We start from the raw sequence: 23306 nt of genomic DNA on the forward strand, positions 1-23306 counted from the left end.
CAGGGGGATAAAAGGCCAATTCCCTGAAAGTCCATTCAATCAAACTCGTGGTGGTATTTTTCTTACTAGTTTTTTTTTTAAACTTTCCTCTTTTGTTGTTTATATTTTCAAAACACATAGTCAAATGGACAAAAAAGGAAAATATTCAATTGAAAAATCAAAGAAACTACCATGTGACTTTAAGCTTAGCAGAGGAAAAATAACCAGGAACCTGCGCATTGTCTTCTAGGACAGGGATTGTCAAACTCTAACCTGCTACATGTTGTTTCAAGTAGTTTTATTGGCACACAGCCATGTCCATGTGTTTACCTATTTCTATGGCTGCTTTCTCACTGCATGGGCAGAGCTGAATATTTTTTATTGATTCTGTATGGTCCACAGAGCCTAAATATTTATTGCCTGACCATTACAGAAGTTTGCTGATCCCTATTCTAGGGTATACTTATCAGGAAATGTTTCAAGTCTTCTGAGATGCTTAGGGAAGTATGTAAGCTTATTTTCAGGTATATGTAGAACTCTATCAGTTCAATGATAGTAAAAAAAAGGAAACTAGTCCTCTGGGACATCAATAAATTAACAGGATAAATAAACTTTTGTGAAACATATAGAGAATAAATTTGCGATGAATTATTCTTTGCAAAACTTGAAAGACATTAGCTATCACTGTTTATGGGCTTTAGAAATGGGTGAGATTATATGGAACAGTGTGGGAGAAAGCCTAAATATGCTATAAGATGCTAAAGTCAACATTAATAGGAAATAGGTTTTCTAAAAAATGCCTTTTCTTTGTGGTGGTGCTGGGAATTGCACCAGGGCCTCAGTCATGCTAGGTAAGTGCTCTGCAACTTTGCTGTACCCCTGGCTCCCAAGATGAACTTCCTTAAGCCATTTTATTTTTCCAATCTTTGTAAGATGAAGGCATTGCCCTAAATGTTCACTCAGAATATTTCTAGGTCTAAAAATGCAGAGCACACAAAAAACCTTGAAAATCTAAATTGCCTTAAAGGACTGAAGTCTTTCAGGAGGATATACCAAAATGTGTAGGATGGGCATGTCTGGCAGGGGGAATTCGGGGTCATTTTAATTATCTTCCTTTTACTCCTATACTTTTTTCCCCTATACTTTCATAATAAAATAATAAAAATTACTTTAAAAATTAAAAGGCCGCTTTATTTACTTATTTATTTATTGGTGCCAGGGATTGAACTCAGGCCTTTGCACTTGTGAAGTAGGTGGTGGAAACACTGAGCCAAATCCCTGGCCCTATTTTATTTTTAAAGGCTGTTTATTATTTGAAGATGATCCAATTATTCAACAGCCCCAGTGAAGAAACAAGTATATTTAGACTATCAGTAAAACTTTAAGGATTACTAATAGAAATAGTAATCCTAAAGTGTAACTCATACATGATTTTTTAATCTTTTGTTAAGATATTTTTCATTTATGGTGATTAGGCTTTAAGATTATAGAAGATTAACTGTGATAGTTCCAATAAAATACTCATGAATGTTCCTCATGGGCCATTTCATTAATATTCAAATATGCAAAACTTATTAATCAAATAATTAAAATTTAAGGATAGTCAGGACATTACCCTTATTCAACAAAATTCATTTTTTATTTTATGTTTTTTAATTTAAATTGAATTTATTGGTACATTCTAGGTAGACAATACAGTTACATTCATTACTGAGATCTTGTACCTTTACATGCCAGGTCTTGGTTCTCATTTTTATTCAACAAAATTTAAAATGAATTAATTTTTTTTATAAAGACAGGGGTTTATGTGGATTTTCTATAAAAGGGAGTATTACTCAGCCATAAAGAATGAGAAATTAGATTAATTCATAGGAAAATGGATATATATTGAGGATATACTCCTAAGTGAAATAAATAAGTCACACATGTGTAAATACTGAATAGTTTCTCTAGTGTGAATAAACTGTAATAGTACATAAGATCCCAATGAGATAACTGACATTGTGAAATGGGAAGAAAATGGCTAAAGGTGTAGGGAAGGTGGAATGGGTAGGGGAAGGGTAATAAGGGAAAAGAAAAAAATGTGAGAAAATGAAAAGATGGAAATAAAGTGTTTGTAAATGGGGAGAGGAGGAGAGGGTGAAGGGAGGCCAGGGACAAGGGGAAAAAATGAGAACCAAGACCTGTCATGTAGAGGTACAAGATCCCAACAATGAATGTAACTGTACTGTATACCTAAAATGTAACAACAAACTCAATTTAAAAAAAAAAAGACAGGAGTTTAACATTCTAGTAATGTTTATATATATATATATTTTTTTTTCTTTTGTGCTCTTTATTTTTAGACCTAGAAATATTCTGAATGAACATTTAGGCAATGCCTTCATCTTACAAATATTAGAATTATCATAATTCAGAAAAATAAAATGGCTTAAGAAAGTTCATTTTGGGAGATATAAAACATCCTCTTTCCTCTTTCAGAAATCTTTTTTTTTTTTTTTTTTAGGTACTGGGGATTGAACTTGGGTGGGCAGGCAGCAGACCACTGAGATAAATTCTCATCCCTAGTAATACAAACTTTGTTGTATGGAATAAATTGTGGGTACTAACCATACTTTTTCCTTTTGGAGTAGTATTATATTATTTTGAATATTATAAGGATAAAGTGAATTCTTGTAAGTAGTACTATGCTCTATGACTCCCCAAATCCAATCATCCCACAGGACAAATAAAAACAATTAAACTGTCTGGGCGTGGTGGTGCATGTCTGTAATCCCAGCACTCAGGAGGCTGAGGCAGGAGGATCCCTGTGAGTTTGAGACCAGCCTGGGCTGCATAGTGAATTCCAGGTCAGTCTCATCTACATAGTGAGACCCTGTCTCAAAAAACAAACAAACAAACAAAAACCCTCCTCCCAAAAAACAAAGCTGTTTCTCTTTCTCCATTGTCACACTCTAAGTGTCACGAGAATTCAGATTTATGAAAGCATAAGTGATGCCATTTCAGCGGTGATAACTTGCAAAAATAAATGTGCCTTAGAGAAAGGACATTAATTCAGTTTCATGTAATAATAGGTTATTAAAATGTCACATGGTATCCTATAAATATGTGTAATTATTGTCAATTAAAAATGAAAATAATCGCTTCTCGGCCTTTTGGCTAAGATCAAGTGTAAAAATGAAAATAAAACAATAATAGTAGATAATTTTAGTTTCAATTATGTGATATACATTAGGGTTTCTTTTCGTTACTTAATCACATAAAATGTACCTACGTCTTTGCTATTAAAAAATAATTCATTTTAAAGGCCGGGGATTTAACTCAGTGATTCTGCCACCTACCTCAAAAGCACAAGGTCCCGAGTTCAATCCCTGGTAACTCTAACATTAAAAAATAATTCATTTTATTTATCCTTTAAAAAAGTATTTATCTCTAGTAAATACAAAGCATGCAGTAGGAATGGCTTCATTAAAGCAGTCTTCCAACTTCCAGGACACTAAGAATTATAGATGGAACTTGTTAAAAACTCAAGTTCAAAAACAAAACAAAACAAAACAAAACCCTCAAGCTCCAAGGCCTCTCCCAGCCTACAGAAACAGAACCTCAGGAGAGGGGCCTGGCAGGGGCTGGGTGCAAAGCCTCAGTGATTTTCATCAGCAGCGGAGGTTGGGAAACAATGTAAACCATTTGCTCTGCTCCTGCCTCTATTATTTAGCTGTTCCAGGTGTGCTGCTTAGACTAGCAGCACAGGTGTCAACTATACACTATGTAGAAACACAACTTCTTGACCCAATCCCAGACTTATGGAATCAGAATCTGTGCTTGAACAGGAGCCTACATGATCCAGGCATGGTAGTACAAGCCTATAATCACAGCACTGTGGGAGGTGGAAGCAGGAGGTTCAAGTTCAAGTTCAACTCCAGTCTGGGCAATTTAGCAAGAGAGGCAGGGGCGAGGAAGGGAAGAGGGAGGCAGGGAAGGGAGGGAAGGGGAGCGAGGGGTTGGAAATGTAGCTCAATGTGAAGGACTTGGGCTCAATCCTCAGTACCATAAAAAGAGAGAGAGTGAGACATTCTGTGTGATTCACGGGCACACTTGAGTTTGAAAAACATGTAATACTCTAATTTCCCCTAAAAGAATATGGGTTTCTGCCTCTTGTAAAATTTCTTCCTGTTAAATCTTGGTGGTAAAATCAACAGTGACTTCTGTTCACAACAATGATGAACCTCTTTTGTCATTTCTTTACACTGCCTGTTACTCTCCCCTGACACCTAGGCTCTTGCCTCAGTGGCAAAGAATACGCTGATGGTTTCCTCTGGGCTCTGGATCTGGGCCCCTTCCTGACGTCCCTTACCTTCACAAGTCTTGCCATCGCTTCTCAGCACTCGGCCGACCCCACATTCACAGCGATAGGAATTTTTGAGGTTTATGCAGAACTCACTGCAGCCGCCATTGTTTTGCTCACATTCATTTTCATCTGTAGAAGAGAAACCACACTGTTGCTGCATCTTGTCCCAATCCCTGAGCAGAATCTTCGTGTCTTTTTAGGATCTGCTGCACAGGTTGCACACCCTGCTCCCCACCGTGGTCCAGCATCATCACTTCTAGTGACCTCTTTTCCTCAGCCAAGTCTTTTGTCATCTGCCCCTTCTGCTGTGTGGAAAGCACCTAACTGCTTGCCCAATTCTCTCCCCTTTTCAGGGCAAAAGTACGAGGAAATAAAGTGTCTGTTGTGTCCTGGATATATCTACTTATTTGTGTTGGCAGCTCTTGCTTTTTTCAATAAGTTTCTGAAAAGCTGCTAAATAAATACAAAGTTATAAGTGAAATCGTGCTTTAAATCGTGAAAGGAGCTTACAGTGCAGAAGGAGATATCTGATAAAGTATTTTGTGAGTCTCCTGATACAACACAAACTACCCTTAAGATTTACTTTAAGAATTTGGGCTGGGGATTTAGCTCAGTGGCACCATGCCTGCTTTGCAAGTGCAAGGTCCTGAGTTCAATTCCCAGTACTGAAGAAAAAAACAAAACAACAACAACAACAAAAACACAAAACTGGAATAGTCTCACATTGTATTTAAGCAGTAATTAGTAAACTTTTAAAGAAACGGATGAAAGATATGGACTCGTGCCAGCAAAATATGCACACTTGGCAATATATATCTACCTACTTCCTTCTACAGACAAAGGAGGGGAAGATTGGGCGCTAAACTCATCAGGTCTACCAGGAATAACAGACCTGGATACAGGACATAAACCAGGGATTGGAGTTTTAAACATCCATAAGGCGGCAGTAGGCGTGGCCTTGGACCAGGGAAAGGAGATGGCTGGACCTGAAGCCCTGAGTAAGCCCACCTCACCGCCCTGCAGAGGAATCCCTTGCTGTGATTTGGATATGGTTTAAGTATGTCCCCAAAGTTTTGTTTGTTAGAAGCTGGTCCCTGGCATGGTGATGCTAAGGTGTTGTGGGACCTTAAAGAGGTGGGGCCTCGTGGGCAGTTGTTATGTCATCAGTTGCACTGCCCTTGAAAGGAATAAACAAGTTCTTGTGGGGTTCCACAACCTCTCCGCCCAGCAGGTCTCTCACTTCCTGTCTTGCTGTGGAATCTTTTGCTCAGACATGCTCCCGTCATAAGACCATCCATCCTGAGGCCTTCCCTAAGCAGAGTGGGTACCAGCGCCATGCCTTGGAACCTCTGGAACTATGAGGTAAATGTTTTCTTTACAAGTTACCTAGCCTCTGGTATTTCAGTATAGCAACAGAAAAAGGACTGATAGATCTTTTAATCAGATTGACAGTACCAAAATTTTTCCAGGTAGACCAGGAAAGCAACAAGGAAGCTCTCTGCCTGAGGCTGTAGGTGAAAGAAAAAAGCCTTTGTAAACAATAGAACCCCTGCCGGGTGTGGTGGTGCACACCTGTAATCACAGCACTCCGGAGGTGGAGGCAGGAGGATTGCTGTAAATTCGAGACCAGTCTGGGCTACAACGTCTCAACTACATAGTGAGACCCTATCTCAAAAAACAAAAACAAAAACAATAGAAACCCTAAGCCAGGACTTTGTCATGGTTGAAGTATGGATTTATATTTTCCACAAGGTGAGGGAATCTTTGAAGCTGTTATAAAATTTGACCTCAACTAGTACACCTCAGTGATATCTGACAAAAATATTTGAAAAACTGCTCTGCAGTAAAACTTCTTCAGAGCAGGTGATAAGAGCACAGAGCCAGAGAAATACAATTGAAACAGAAGATGGACTGTATAAAACGCTACAAATGATCTACCATGATACGGACAGGAAGATAACAGGAGTCTCTGAAACAGAGATGACAGAATAATTCAGAAGTTCATAATACAAGTATATAAAAATTAACTGAAAGATACAAGAAAGGACAGAAACCAACATAAGCATGTAACAAAAAGCAAATAAACATACAGAAATTGTAGAGGTGAAAAATAAGATCAATAAGACTAGAATATTAATTGAGCCCTTCTTTCCTTCCCTCATTAGGGAACCTAAAAGTGATGGTTAGGGGCTGCAGCATTTCTGGATTTGGATTTAGCTACACTTTTACCTGAGTTCCTCGGGGTCCTCCATTCCAACTCTGGACTACATTTTTTTTGTTATTGGTACCAGGGATCGAACTTACAACCTTGTGCTTGCAAGGCAGGTGCGGTACCACTAAGCTAAATCCTGGGCCCATGTACTACTTTTCTTGAGAATGATTTTTTTTCTAATGTGAGGGCAAAATAAACTTCTACTTATTTAGGACATTATTTATTTTTGATTGATTGGTGTTTACAGTCAGTTTAGATATTTTATGCACCAGCAATTCCATTCTTACTGATACACAATAGAGAAAATCTCATGCATGGGAGAAAGTATAATTTCTGCGTTAATTTTAAGAATACACAGAGCAATGCTATACAATGCTGTTATGAATACAAACATAGCGATTACCCTCAGAGAGTGGGAGAGGAAAATGAGATGCAGAGTGATGACTTGATCTGCAAAATTTATTTAAACAAAAAATAAAAAAGAAATCAAAATTTAATTGCAGTTAAATCTGGGTACATTTGTGTATATTATTTTTATACTATTCTCTGTGCCTGAAAAATTATATAATTTAAAGTAAGTATTTAATATTATTATATTTAAATGAGAACCAAGGCAGAAAAAAAATTAAACAGTCTGGAATGTTAACCTTGGCTCCCAGGGCGGGGGAGCCTGTCTTCTCTACAAGAGAACTGGGTGCTGAGCAATTACACTGCACCCTCCCCTCCCCAAATGAATGGAAATGGTCAGATATCGAGACAGAGGCAAAGGCCTGTTTTTATCCATGCCCAGAGTGCATCACTAGAAAGCACACACTAACTAAAGGTATCTCCACATTAACAACAAAGTATTTTAACTATAATTTTGACCCTCAACCTTCAACCCCCCCAAAAAAAGAAAGAAACATAAGAAAACAAGGTAACAAAATGCTCACTGAAACTCTCAATTTTCCTGAAGTTAATCTATGGATGGAGAGGAAAGAAAAAGCGAAATAGCTGTCTTATATGAAATGATAAAAGAGGGGACTAAAAAAAAACTCAGATCAATAAGGTGCATGGTGAACTCAAAGATAACATAACTAAACAGATAATGGACTTAATAAACAAAATAATCACTGAGCTTAAAGAGGACAGTAATAAAAATCTAGCTGAGCTAAACAAAACAATACAAAACATGAATGATCAGTGTATCAACAATTAAACACCATGAAAATGTACCAAACAGAAATCCAAGAGATAAAAATTCTACTAAAAGTACGGGCAGTAAAAGTGACCAAATGTGAGGCAAGAGTGTCAGAGCTACAAAACAGGGCTGATGCAAGTTACCATATACTCAGAGATACCTTATAAACAACATGAGATCATGGAAAATAGACCTAACACCTACTAGATGTTGCACAGAAGACTAAAATCATGGGAATTAGTGAAAAATTGGGATGGCATGAACTGCATTAAAGAAAACTGCTTACAGAAATAATAGAAGAAAACTTTCTAAGTACAGGGAAATAATTTAACATACAGATAAGTAAGGTATATAAAACTCAAAATAGGCACAATTAGAAAAGAACTCCACATCACATTATAGTCACCAGAAGTGCAACACAAAGATAGAATCTCAAAAGATGTTAGAGAAAAGCAACAAACAACTTGCAACAGTAAACCCATTAGAGTCACAGCAGACTTCTCAACACAAACCTTAAAGGCCAGGAGAACTTGGAGTGAAGTGCCTCAAGTCCTAAAAGAAAACTTTCAAGCCAGACCAATATATCCTGCAAAACTATCTTTCAAAATTGATGGAGAAATAAAGTCTCTCTTTGATACTACACTTGATCTTAGCCAAAAGGCCGAGAAGCGATAGGTCTCTCTTTGATAAAGAGCACCTTAAGGAATTCATGACAGAAAAAAAAAAAAGAAAGAAAAAGGAAAAAAGAAATTCATGACCACCAAACCAGCACTCCAAAAAATTCTCAAGGATACCTTAGAAGGACACGAGGAAGCAAACAATGCCAAGAAGTCTAGTGGAATAAATACATAAGGTAAGGGGAACAGTTAAGAACAAAGGGAAACAAAACAGTATCAATAATAGGAAAAACAATGTAATGCCAGGAATAAGTTAATATCTCTGAGTAATAACTCTCAACTGTCTTAATTCCCCAATCAAAAGGCACAAATTGGCAGACTAGATTAAGAAACAAAATCCAATGGTATGCTGTATACACGAAACACATTTAATCTGAAAAAATCATAGACTAAAATCAAAGGATGGAATACAATATTCCAAAAAAAGGGACCCCAAAGACAAGGAGTAGCTATCCTATTTTCAGACAAAGTGGACTTCAAGCTAAAACTGATCAGAAGGACAAAGAAAGTCACTACATATTGGTTAAGGGAACAACTCAACAGGAATGATATAACAATTGTAAATATATATGCATAGTAGTTTTTCACACCAGAGAAACTACAATAGTACATAAGATCCTAATGAGATAATTGATAATGTGAAATAGGAAGAAAAGGGCTAAAGGTGTAGGGAAGGTGAGAAGGGTAGGGGAAAGGTAATAAGGGAAAAGAAAAATTATGACAAAATGAAAAAATGGAAATAAAGTGTTTGTAAATGGGGAGGGGGGGGAAGGGGTGAAGGGAGGTCAGGGACAAGGGGAAAAAATGAGAACCAAGACCTGTCATGTAAAGGTACAAGATCCCAATAATGAATGTAACTGTACTGTATACCTAAAATGTACTGATAAACTCAATAAAAAAAAATAAATAAATCCACTTAAAAAATATATATATATATATGCATCAAACACCAGTACACTCAACTTCATAAAACAAACACTACTGGACACAAAAGAACATATAAACATCAACACAATTATAGTGGGGGACCTTAATACCACATGATCACAAATAGATCAACTAGGGCCAGGGATGTAGCTCAGTGGTTCTACCACCTGCTTTCCAAATAGATGAACTAGATAAAAACATCAGAGTTGAAACACATCTTTGAACAAATGGATTTAAAAGATATCTATAAAGTGTCCTATGCAATAATCACAAAATACACATTAGCACATGGAATTTTCTCAAAAATAGACAACATACAGCCCATAAAGCATGCCTAAATAAATACAAATAATTGAAATTATCTCATAGAAATTACCAGATCATGGTGAAAATAGAAATCAATGGCAAAAAAAAACCCACAGAAATTATGCAAACACACATAGATTAAACAATACATTCTTGAATAAACAATGGGTCACAGAATCTATGGGACACAATGAAAGAAGCCCTAGAGGAAGTTTTTGGTTGTGAATGCCCCCATCAGGAAAAAAGAGCAAGCTCAAATAAATAACCTATGATGAGCATAAAAGGTTCTACAAAAACAAAAACAACCCAAATCCAAGGTGGTACAAGGGGCCTTTGCTGCCTTGTGTGCACCATACTGTTTCTCCTCTGCAATGCCTGTTTGCCATAATTGCCTTGGAGGCTGCTGATTGTGAACTGAAACCTCTACAAACTGTAAGTTAATAAACCCCTTCCCCTCTAACTTTGGGTGTCAAGTATTTTGTCTCAGGAATGAGAGAAAAGTAACTAACCCAGAAATTTGGTAACAGAGAGGTGGGGTCGTTGCTGTGACATTACCTGGCCATGTGGCTCAAAAGCCTTTGGAATTGGCTTGTGGGAAGGGAAAGAGTTAGGAGAGATCCAGAGATGTTCACTACAGAAGCAGCTCTGGAACACCTTAGGTTTTTTTTGTGTGGGAGATTCTGGTTAGAGCTCAGAAGACCAGAAAGTTTATAAAGACCAATAAGTAATAATAAAATAAAATGTCAATAAAATTCCAATAAAATGGCAATACAACATACAGGAATCTATGGGACACAATGAAGGCAGTTCTACATGGAAAATTCATAGCACTGAATGCCTACATTAGGAAAACAGAGTGAGCTCAAATAAACAACCTAATGATGATCTTAGACTACTAGAAAAACAAGAGCAAGAAAAACCCAAAGCTCAAACAAGAGAGGAAATTATAAAGATTAGAGCAGAAATCAATGGAATGGAAATTAAGAAAATGATACAAAAAATAAATGAATCAAAGAGTTGGTTTTTTGAAAGAATAAATAAAATCAATAAATCCTTAGCTAACCTTATCAAAAAAGAAAAGAAAAGGCTCAGATCCATGCAATCAGGTATGAAAAAGACGAAGTCACAACAGATCCAACAGAAATCCAGAGGATCATTAATACCTACTTTGAGAACCTGTACTCTAACAAAATGGAAAAGACAGAAGAAATGGACAGATTTTTAGATATTTATGAATTACTAAAGTTGCACAAAGAAGATAAAAACATTTTAAACACCCCAATTACAATCAGTAAAATTGAAAATGTAATAAAAAGTTTACCAACAAAGAAAAGCCCAGGTCCTGATGGATTCACTGCTGAATCTTAAAAGACATTTAGAGAAGAACTACTGCCTTTACTCTTCAAACTTTTCAATGAAAGTGAAAGAGAAGCAATGCTTTCAATTCTTTCCTGGAAGCAAGTATCACTTTGATTCCCAAACCAGATAAAGACACAACTAAAAAAGAGAACTACAGGCCAATCTCTTTAATGAATATAGATGCAAAAATCCTTAATAAGGTACTAGCAAACAGAATACAGAGGATCATCAAGAAGATCATACATCCTGACCAAGTCAGATTTATCCCAGGGATGCAAGGATGGTTCAACATACGTAAGTCAATAAATATAATACACTATATTAACACAGTCAAGGAAAAAACCATATGATACTCTTGATAGATGCAGAAAAGGCATTTGACAAAATTCAACACCCATTCATGATAAAAACCCTGCAAAAAATTTGGAATACATGGTCTACATCTCAACTTAATAAAGGTTATCTATGAAAAACCAACAGCCAACATCATATTAAATGGCCAAAAACTGAAAACTTTCATGTTAAAATCAGGAACAAGACAAGGATGCCCACTACCACCACTCCTCTTCGATATAGTTCTGGAAAGATTAGCCACAGCAATTAGACAAGAGAAAGAAATTAAAGCAATAAAGATAGGAAAAAGTTAAATAGTCATTATTTGCTGTCTACATTGAAGACCCAAAAAACTCCACCAAAAGACTTCTAGACTTAATTGACACTTTTAGCAGAGTAGCAGGATACAAGGTCAACACCCAAAAATCAATAGCCTTCTTGTACACAAATAACAGACTCACTGAGAGAGAAATTAGGGAAATAATTCCTTTCACAATAGCGTCCAAAAAATGAAGCATCTAGGAATCAATCTAACAAAAGAAGCAAAAGACCTCTACACTGAAAACTACAGCACTCTGATAAAGGAAATCAAAGAGGTTATAAGAAAATGGAAAGATATCTCCTGCTCCTGGGTAGGAAGAATCAACATATTGAAAATATCCATACTACCAAAACTGCTATATAGATTCAATGCAATGCTGAAATTCCAACAGTATATTTCACAGATCTAGAAAAAAGAATCCAAAAATTCATTTGGAACCAGAAGAGACCTTAAATAGCAAAAGCCATCCTAGGCAACAGAGACATGGTAGTGGGTATAACCATCCCCAATTTGAAACTATACTACAAAGCCACTGTGATAAAAACAGCATGGTACTGGCAAAGAAACAGACCTGAGGATCAGTGGAACAGACTGGAAGATACAAAAACAACTCCAGATGTACTCAGCTACCTCGTCTTTGACAAAGGAGCCGACCATCCTCACTGGAGGCAAGACAGTCTCTTTTATAAATGGTGTTGGAAAAACTGGATTTCAACCTGCCAAAGATTAAAACTGGACCCTTATCTTTTACCATGCACTAAACTAAAATCGAAGTGAATTAAAGATCAAAATATTAAAAAAGAAACACTAAGCTCGCTGGAAGATAAGTTAGGCAGAACTCTTGAAGACATTGGCATAGGAAAAGACTTCATGAACAAATCCTTAGTAGCATGGGAACTAGCACAAAGAATCAACAACTGGGATCTCATCTTATTAAAAAGCTTCTGCACTGCAAAAGAAACCATCAACAGAACTAAGAGACAACCACAATGGGGGAAGAAATTTTTACTAGCTGCTCCTCAGACAAAGGGCTCTTATCTAGAATATATAAAGAACTCAAAACAATCAGCACCCCCAAATATAAAGACCCGATTCAAAAATGGGCATCTGAAATGAAGAGACATTTCTCAAAGAAGTAAAAGCAGCAAGTAAATATATGAAAAAATGTTCCACATCACTGGTCATTCGAGAAATGCAGATGAAATCAACACTGAGATTCCACCTCACCCCACAAAGAATGGCTGCTATCAAGAAATCAAACAATAACAAATGTTGGTGGGGTTGTGGGGAGAAAGGAACCCTTCTCCATTGTTGGTGGGAGTGCAGACTGGTGCAACCACTATGGAAATCAATATGGAGATACTTCAAAGAGCTGGGACTAGAGGTTCCATTTGACCCAGCCATCCCCCTGCTGGGGTATCTTTCCAAAAGAATTAAAAGAATCATATCACAGAGATATATGCGCACCTATGTTTATAGCGGTACAGTCTGCAATAGCTAAAACTTGGAAACAGCCCATTTGCCCATCAGTTGGAAACTGGATAAAGAAGATGTGGTTTTTTTCTATAAAATGGAATATTACTCAGCCATAAAGAATGAGAAGTTAGATTCATTCATAGGAAAATGGATACATATTGAGAATATACTCCTAAGTGAAATAAATAAGTCACACATGTGTAAATACCGAATAGTTTCTCTGGTGTGAATAAACTATAATAGTACATAAGATCCTAATGATATAATTGACAATGTGAAATTGGAAGAAAGGGGCTAAAGGTGTAGGGAAAGTGGGAAGGGTAGGGGAAAGGTAATAAGGGAAAAGAAAAAAACATGAGAAAATGAAAAAATGGAAATAAAGTGTTTGTAAATGGGGAGAGGAGGAGGGGGTGAAGGGAGGGCAGGGATAAGGGGAAAAATGAGAACCAAGACCTGTCATGTAGAGGTACAAGATCCCAATGATGAATGTAACTGCGCTGTATACCTAAAATGTACCAATAAACTCAATAAGGAATACTATGAGAAAAATAAATAAACAAATAAATAAATAAATTTACACTAATGTCAAAATTAACCTGACTAGTTTGCCATACTTTGACACTAGTGAAAACACTTGCCAAAAAAAAAGTATGAACTTGAATTTCATCCTTAAAATAAACTACAATTTTTAATATATATGCTAATGCACCACTTGATTCATAATGGACTAGATTGGTATATGAATAAGCAGATTCAACTGGGTTTTATATGAATACAGAAGCCACATGGAGACATTCTCTAATTCTTCCATTTTTAATAAACAATTTTATTAATGTATGAGGTGCTTGTACAAATTGACAGTATATAGCTAGGTGAATTTTTTCAAAGTTAAAGATATATAGTTAACTACCACCCCATCACCTTGATCAAGAATTATAATCCTAGCAGTAACACAAAAATCTATTAATATCTTCTTCATACCCTATTCCTCCTTCATGGTAACATTACCCTGACTTTTAATGCCATCTGTTGGGTTACTTGTTTTTGAAATTTTTATAAATGTAATTATAACATTAAAAAAAAAAGAAACAACCCTAGGCATATTTAGCCATCTGATCTTTGACAAAGAGGCCAAAAACATACCCTGGAGGAATCAAATGCTGCTGGGAAAACCAGTTATCCACATGCAAAAGATTGAATCTAGACTTGTATCTCTCTCCATGTACCACACTAAAATAAAAATGAATCAAAGATCTGAATATTAAAGCAGAAACATTAATCTGCTGAAGGATAAAAATAGGTAAAACCCTTGAAGACATAGGCATAGGCAAGGATTTTCTGAACAGAACCCCAACTGCACAAGAAATAATATCAAGAATCAACATGGGAGGGCCGGGGATTTAGCTCAGTGGTTCTGGCGCCTGCCTTGCAAGCACAAAGACCTGAGTTCAATCCCCAGTACCAAAAAAAAAAGAATCAACATGGGGGTGGATATTTGGTTTAATGGTTCTGCCACCTGCCTCTGAAGTGCAAAGGCCAGAGTTTGATCCCTGGTATCCCCCCCAAAAAAGAATCAACAAATAGGTTTGTATCAAATTTAAAAGAACAGTAAAGAAAACAATCAGAGTGAAGAGACATCCTAAAAAATGCGAAAAGAAATTTGCCAGCTATTCCTTGGACACAAGATAAATATCTAGAATATATACAGAACCAAAAAAAAATTAGACCCTCCAAATAAAAGACCCAATAAAAAATGGGCAACTGAAATGAACACTTCTCAGAAATACAGGTGACCAATAAATACATGAAAAAATGTTCAACATCTGGCCATTAGAGAAATGCAAATTAAAATAGCAGAGATTCTATCTACTCTAGTAAGAACAGCAATCATCAAGAAATCAAACAATAAATGCTGGGGAGATTCATAAAAAAACTGAAACTAGAAATTCTATTTGACCCAGCTATTCCCCTTCTAGGGATCTTCCTGAAAGAATTCAAGACATCAGATTATAGTGATATATGCATATCATGTCTATAGCAGTACAACTCATAATAGCTAAATCTTGGAAGCAGCCTATATGTCTATCAACAGATGAAAGGATAAAGAAGATGTGGTATTTATATATAGCAGAATACTACTCAGCCACAAAGGATAAATTTGCGTTGTTTGTGGAAAAATGGATGTACCTTGAGACAATAATGTTAAGTGAAATAAATCAGACACACAAGCTGAAATATCACATGGTTTCTCTAACTTGAGAAACTCAACATGCAAATAAAAGAGCAACGTAAGAGATAGATAATGAAAAACAGTTGAGTATGCAAAAAATAAATGAAAGCTAAATAAAAACTAAAACTGACACATGCATAAAACCACAAAATTCTGCTTGTAATTTCAGACTATTCATGATCTCTATGAAGTGTGTATACCCCAGAGAGGAACTTGAGGTTTTGATAGGGAAAGATGACCAAGACAAACTAAGAAAGAGATGTGTATAATAGGCTAACTTTGATGTAAAAAGAAAAATGAACACATATTTGTGTTTTAATGTCTGCTTGAAGAAATCCTGGAAGCACTAAAAAATAATTCAAGGCTTTGGAACATGCTTTGAAGTGAAGTTATAGCACATTTGAATTGGGACACCAAACTGGCATCAGAAATATTTGAGCTAGAGCTGGGGATGTAGCTCAGTGGCGCCTTGCCTGCCTGGCGAGTGCAAGGTCCTGAGTTTGATCCTTGGTACCAAAACCAAAACAACAACAACAACAAGGAAATATTTGATCTATATTTACAATTAGTAAATACAGATAAAATGTAGTTACTCAAGTTGTCCCAGACACTTTTTGATTTTTTCAATAATTGAATCAAGAATCAGTTATTATTATTATTTTTATTTTTGGTACCGGGGGTTGAACTTGGGTCCTTGCGCTTGCAAGGCAGGCCACCGAACCGCTGAGCTAAATCCCCGGCCCTAAGAATCAGTTTTTAAATTAAAAATCAGACCTTTGGTCACACTAGAAGCATCTCACGCACTCCCTAGCCACCTGGCTACTAAGGCAGACAGCACGGCTCTAGGCTGCCCCCTCATCACATCATAAATTTGGCCCGAGCTTTAGCCGTGAACTGAAAAGATAAACACCTTGCAAACATTCAGAGACACAAACTGGGACACTGGCAGAGCTCTGAGGCGGGAAGAGAGTTTGATCGGACCCGTTGGTCCCAGCACCTGTGTCTCCCTCCTGATGGCTTCTTACCGAAGCACGTCTGCCCATCGGGGCCTAGCACAGTTCCTGGAGAGCACGTGCACCGGCTGGTGTGCAGGCAGCTTCCGGGACAGTCCTCATCGCAGATGTCATAGAAATCTATGGAGAGATGAAGATTCGTCTTTATCTTGGAGATATGAGAGCCAGAAGACTCGCACTCTTGAGTCCTGTGCGTGCGGTCACGGGGGGTGAGTTCCCGGCCACCATCAGGAAAGTTTTCACGGTTCAGAGTTTACATCACCTAACAGAAACAGAGAGACTGCTTAGGGACATCTGCTGTCATTGAGATCACATCTACAGGCTTGCGGGTGGCCACAGGGTTTCTGCAAATGTAAAACTGTCACTGAACATGAGCGAGAGAGGAATGTGATAATTATGTAGTGGAACCATGTACTAATGAAAAACATGGGCAATAGACTAAGTCAGAGTACTCTTCTATGGACTCTTAAAGTGCATACAGGGGCTGGGGATGCAGCTCAGCGGTGGGAACCTTGTCTGGCATGTGCAGGGCTCTGGATTCAATCCCCAGCACTGGGAAAAAATCAGCATACAGATTTGATGGAACTGACAACACAGAAATTCATTTAAAAATATTACTGGCCTCAAGTAGCTTCTTTCTATTTATGTTATTTTAGTTGTATTTTATGTTAAATATAAAGAGGATCATTTCATTTTCTACAACTTGCCTTTAAAAACTTAGCAATATATTTAAATTTTTCTCTATCACAATTTACATATTATTATAATTTTTGGTACAGGGGATCAAACTAGGGACCTTGTGCTTGCAAGGCAGGCAGTGAATATAAATATCTTAAAAATGAGTCTTCTATACTCAGAAAGGATGGAAAACCAGTACTTAGATAAACTAAATCAACATTTTATTTTCTACTGTTTTATTTAAATGGAATGAAAATAACCATAGCAAAACAAAAACAAAAAACAACCGATCTAGTTACATTTCCTTTCACTTTCTATTTGTTCAGGAATTTTTCAGAAATTCTGAGAATTGACTTCAGAAATCACAACCTGGAGTTATTGTTGGTCCCAGACCAAATCAGTGTTGTTCAGACTCTGAGACCCCACTGTTACTGTCCCTAGGTTTCCCACGGCCCTGTCCCGCTGTGGACCTGGGGAGGAAGTTACTCACGGCCGCAGTAGACGTGGAAGCAGACGCTGGGCTTGGCCAGACGATACACGTAGTAGCCTCCGGGGCAGGCCTTGACCTCCACCGTGGTGTTCCACAGGCAGCAGTTCCCCTTGAAGCTGGCACAGGCCTGGCGCTGGACAATGCCATCGCCTTCTAGGGGTTGGCTGCCATTGAGCCAGATGGGTGCGTGGGTTCCACAGTGGTTTTCTGGTATGCAGAAGGTGGGCATGGCGTCCCCCGCCATGCCCGTGAAGCGGTACCACTCCCCGTCCACGTGGTTGTCACACAGAGGCGTACCTTCAGACTCATCAAACAGGTGGTCAGTGTTCCTCCAGGGCTCGTTCAGGCTGATGTAAGCCGAACAAGGATCTAGGGCTGGGCATGGAGAGGGTACCGCAGAGGCGCCCAGTGACCCTTCAGATCACAGTGCCAGCATCCCAAGTCCACATTCTTGGTCTTGCATTTTGGCTTTTTTGAGGTCTAGAAATTATCTAAAGTCTCCAAAAGTAGTCATTTAAGATTCCTCCATGTGATTTAAACATTTTTCACAGACACCCTTTACAACATTACTTCAAACCTATTTAAGGGTTAGAGTTCGCATTAGACTAGATGTTTTATCCAGGGTAATCACTGAATAGAAAGATAGTTGTCCAGATAAGGGAGGTTAGGATTCTACAGGGCAGATCCTTTCTTTTCTTTTCTCCTCTCTCTCTCTCTCTCTCTCTCTCTCTCTCCCAACCCCTCCCCCTCTCCCTCCCTCTCCTCTCTCTCTCTCTTTTGGTACTGGGGATCAAATTCGGGACCTTGTGCTTGCAAGGCAGGCACAGAGCCACTGAGCTAAATCTCTAGCCCGCAGATCCTATTGTGTGTATTATGTTCACACATACCTGGAGGCTTTCATGGAAATCATTGATTAACTTGCCCAGGGCATGTTGACTAGTCTTAGAAGAGGGACTAAATATTAGTGAGAAGAAGCTAAGAACTGTAGTTTGGAATAAAAGAAGACTGAAGGAAATATATTAGTTTTCAAAAATCTAAAACAGTCTCATGGAAGAGGAATTAAGTATTCTGTTACCAAAATAACAACAAACCATTGAGAGGCAGTTCAGCTCTGCAGTCATGGGAGAGGCTGTGTCACAGCACAGTTAGCTCCCCATCTTTGGAAGTTAAAAGAAAAAGGATTTGAATGGCTATTTGTAAAGAAGATTATAAACAGAATTCTGCTGCTGTGGGAGGTTTAACTTGATGGAAAGTGTAAAGCTCATTCCACTGTAAAGAAAAAGGCCTCAGGCCCATGTCAGCTGTTCTAAAATACACATTACACTGGCGAGAAATCACCAGAGGAAATGCAACAGTTTGGGGCAAGAAATAAATGGGATATTGCATTTTTTGGAAATGACAGATTGGCAGAGGTACAGATGGCAAGTGCAAGCTTCTTAAAATGTCCCCAGAGGTTTGTCAGCTGAACCCTGGACCAGAGTTTGACGTCCCTAGGGGGGAAGGAACGTCCTCAGTCTCTCTCCCCTCTCAACAGGGAAAAATTCCCTCCATTGCTTTCTGGCTCTTGCTCTCTTACCAAGCAAGTTTCCAGAGCAATTTCACAGGTGTTTATAAATTCATCGAAATATTTCACTCATCTGCTGGCTCTAATTTTGTAAGAAATGGTTAGATACTCAACCTTTAATGGCTTCTACAGAAATTCCTATAATGACTATTCCATGATGTATAAAGTTTTTTCTTAAAGTTAACTGTCACCTATTGTGCTGTTAAAAATTCACTTCCTCTCTTGTAGGGATCTGTGGCATGAGGAGAAATTTATCCACCTTCTGCTGCTGTAAAATAACAATGTGTACACATTTATACGTTAACCACTCCATATTTTCTAGCATCAAATGCTCTCATCCCACACCATCACCCTTTAAGATAGTGACTCAGTCCTTTAATAATCTGGCCACTGGTGTTAAATTCTGTTTTCAGTCTCAGTGTGTAGTCTGGAATTTGGTATTATGCATATGGATCCTATGTTACCGATAGGTGCTCCTCAGTGGGAGGGCTTCTAAAAGATGCCTGAAGTTGGCGTCTAGGGGTCCGGGTCTGCAGGCAGCTCCCCTGCCATCCTCTAGGATGCCCTCCCTCAAGCCTCAACTCCTGCACTGGGGCAGAGTAGCAACAGGTCAGAGAATACAGGCCAGTTTCCACCCTTTCACCCAACTCAGATTGCCCTGACAGCCACACGGAGACCAGCGGACTACACACCTGCTCAGTCCGGGAGCCCTTTCTCCTCTGCCCTCTCTCCCCTTGCCCATGGATTCCCTTTGTCACCTCCCCTCCTTTTCGGCACCTCCTCTCTCACTTCCTTTGTCTCCCAGGACAAGCATTCAGCTCAGACCCCAAAGTTCTCCCTATATTGAGCCAAACAACCTAGAGAGCTGCAGGTAGGATGGGGGAGGCCTGGGAAGGGCCAAGGTTGGGGGACTAATAGGAAGATACTGGCTGGAGGCACTCGAGGAAGTAGAAAGAAAGATTCTGAGCAACTCTTGGTTAACGACTGGCAGCAGATATAGATGATTAAGGATGGCAGCTCAAGCCTATTTAGGGGGACAGTTTCGGACTTACAGAAAAGGGTTCCCATGTACTCTGCTCCCAGCCTCCCCTCACATATTCGTTTGACACACACTGCGTACATGACTTAGCATGGCACCTTTGCCACAATCAGTGATTAACTCATGACCATAGTCTTATTCGTATTTCCTTAATTTCTACCCACACCATTCCCTGTCCCAGGATCCCACCCAGGATACTACATTACACTTAGCTGTGTTTCCTTAGAGTCTCAAGCCTACTTTGTTAAAGTGCCAGAGTTCCTGCAAAGAAACAAATCAGGGACAAGCAAATACTGAGCTACACAGAAGTGCCAGGAGGGATGGCAGGCAGCCTGCCTGCATCCTGCCTTCCACCCTGTCTTCCAGTTGGAATTCAGATTCGACTGGAGAAAGGAATAAGGGAAATTGAAACTTCCTTTGCCTAGTTGGCCAGTTTTGTGCCAAACCAGAGAATGAAGAGAGTTTAAGATTTGTTTGGTGTGGGCAAAAAGTCACACATATTTTCAAAGGTCAAGGCTAAAGTCTGGCTTATCCAGATCTATGCCCTTCATGAGGACAGAGTTTTCAGATCCTTGAATTTATTCAAAGAAAAAATTCTATCCTCATCTCTAAAATTTAAGATCATCTTCTACTTTTAAATTTGAACTACAAAGTATCTAAAATATAAAGAGGTTGGAATTCCTTTTACATATATGCTGAGAAACATTTAGTTCATGGAAAGATGTTGGATACGGTGGATCCACGGAAATTTTGGGTGCTCAGGAAAGAGGCTAAATGGAACATGTAACAGAAATTCTCTGAAAATACATTTTCATAGATAATGAAATCTTTCTTACACAATTCTGGAGCTGGCATTTGAGACAATGAAATCTAGTTTTTCATAACCTATACACAGTGGCAAATCACAATAACAAAGCTTTTGTGCCAAGTTCTGGTCATAAGACTCACCCATGGGTGACACAGAGCTGACTATGAAGAAGCAGGTCAACAGCAGGCGCTGAGGCATCTTTCTGGCCCAACCACCAGAAACAGACTGGAAAATCCCCTCAATATGTGTTTTCCTCTGCCCGCTTTCCAAGCACTTGAAAGATAGAAACAAACTTGTAAGCTCTCATGGAGAAGGACCTTATCAGTGCTGGCTGGAGTCTTATCGAAGGAAGAGGATGAGGGGATAAAGTGTCCATTGCCCTGGCCATGACCTCAGATAGAAGCACTGCTTTACACTGTCAGCAGAGTTATTTTATTAACATTTTTCTTTAGGGGGGAAAAATCCTCACAATCTTTCATCCTCCTATTGTTTTCTCTGAAGAATTCCTTGCAATGAATCTCCAGTATCTTATCAGAAGGGAACTCTAAATGAGGGACATCCCTTCACTTCAAAACTTGCTTTGTGACTTTAGGTATTGATTCCGTAACAGTGCAGTCATAGCACTGCACAGTGGTCACATTAAACAAGAGGGAAACAAAGCCACATCGTTGGAACTGGTCATTAGGAAATGTCTTGGTCAGAAGGCTAAGGAGCAGATAATAGTGCACAAAAAGGTAGTGACAGGTCTCGGATGGATGTAATATTGTCTTGAAGCAAGCTCCTAAGTCTATTTTATATGATCTCTGGTCTCAAAAGTTCCTGAAAAAACAAAGTCAAGCTTGTGATTTTATTAATTCTAGCAGTAATACCTATATTTTCATAATGCCTTTCTTCTCAAAACTTTCAAATGTGTTGCTATTATTTATTAGTTCTCACACTAAAAAAGGGGTAGGAGCTTAAAATTAGGAACAACTCATTAACAACATTTTGAAAAGTTCAATGTCAAAATGTATTGGAGGGCAGCAGACATAGCCATGGTAATTTCAGGTGTAGAGTTTGCTAGCTCTCTGATATTCTAGTGTTCTGGACACTTGGGAATTAGCAAGCATTAATACTTTAATGTAAAGAGGAAGAATAAAAAGAAGAGCATGGAAGGTTTCTTTTTAAATGACATTTTAAAGAAAGATCTAAGTCAAAGCTGTATTTTTTCTCTCCCAATCTTACCTTGGCTGGGTCCTCTGAACTTCTTTTATTCCTCTACTCACTTTCATCTGATCTATATTTTTTTAATAACCAGATTTTCCAGTGATTGGAAAAAGAATTTCATCTGGAAAGTAGTCCTCAAAGTTGTCATCATAATCTCTTAGCACAATATTTTGCTGACCTCAGAGGAATTCAAATTATTGCGACCTCTTATAAGCATCAGTTAAATTAAATGTTAGTGCTTCCAAAGGAGCCAAATGCCATGCTTACAAAAGGGGTTTGGCAGTGAATAAGGTAAAAATGGTCCCTGCAAACAGTTTATATAGTCTTGTAAGTGGTTTCAACAGATCTAAATTTGTAGTTACTTTTAATAGGAAGCAGGTAATTTGACTGCTAGCTTATTCAGGTGTGGTTTGATGCTAGCAATGGTGACCCTGGACTTGTCTCATTGTGAACTACTGCTGTTAAAATGTCATTGCTTTTAACAGAAAAAAACAGCCCCCACAATTTCCTGTCCCTAAGTAGTCATCTGAATGCTTCATATGTGTCACAAAGAAAGAGGACGTGTGCATGAGATAAAGATTTGCTGCCAGGATTGATTGCTAGAGTCAAGGACTTTCAACAGATAACCCTTTGATTCTGTAAACAAGAATTTCCAGGATGGTAAAATTTTTTACCCTTATTTCTATTTTTTCCTTTTTAGTTAACCAATCCTTTCTTCTTTTCATGATGAAATACTTAAAAAAATATGCAAAACTAGAATAACAAACATCCAGCTGCAGTAATTGCTAACATTTTGTTAATATTTAATTTATATATGCATTTCTAAGATGTGTATTTTTATGTAATTATGGTACCATTATTACAACTATGAAAATTTGTAATAATTGCTTAATATCTCATACCTCAACCATGTTAAATTTTTTAGGTAGTCTGAAATATTCCTTTTTATTGCTAGGTCGAGTCAGGATTCAAACAAGAATTATATTGTATATTTCATTTGGTATGTCCCTAAGTTTTCTTTACTCTGTAATCTTCCTTCTCTTTTCCTCCATGCCATTTGTTGAAGAAACCCCATCATTTGTCATACAGAATGGCCCATATTTTGGATAGTTGGTTGCTTCTCTGAGGTCGTCTGTTAGCATATTTAATGCTAACACTT

At 38.1% G+C, this 23306-nt stretch overlaps 1 protein-coding gene and 2 pseudogenes across 3 annotated transcripts in view; 1 reads left to right on the forward strand and 2 right to left on the reverse strand.

Annotated features, from left to right (window-relative positions):
• The window catches only part of Oit3 (oncoprotein induced transcript 3), a 32943-nt gene extending 10760 nt beyond the window's left edge, over window positions 1–22183 (reverse strand). For 2 of the 3 annotated variants that reach the window (XM_019205030.2, XM_019205031.1), the window contains exons 1-4: window positions 21082–21242; window positions 17531–17905; window positions 16375–16482; window positions 4334–4456 (exon numbers count right to left, since the gene is read on the reverse strand). In XM_019205030.2, the coding sequence (XP_019060575.1) occupies window positions 4334–4456; window positions 16375–16482; window positions 17531–17905; window positions 21082–21139 (664 nt within the window). In that variant the 5' untranslated portion in view covers window positions 21140–21242. Of the gene's footprint in view, window positions 1–4333; window positions 4457–16374; window positions 16483–17530; window positions 17906–21081; window positions 21243–22165 lie in introns of those variants that run through there. The other variant, XM_010606630.3, reaches the window with a different exon arrangement.
• On the forward strand, window positions 3119–3254 carry LOC117287091 (annotated as a pseudogene).
• LOC117287081 lies at window positions 8234–8392 on the reverse strand (annotated as a pseudogene).
• Window positions 22184–23306: the final 1123 nt, after the last annotated feature.

Source organism: Fukomys damarensis, unplaced genomic scaffold, assembly GCF_012274545.1.
Source record: "Fukomys damarensis isolate Sample0158 unplaced genomic scaffold, DMR_v1.0_HiC HiC_scaffold_20, whole genome shotgun sequence".
NCBI lineage: Eukaryota > Metazoa > Chordata > Mammalia > Rodentia > Bathyergidae > Fukomys > Fukomys damarensis.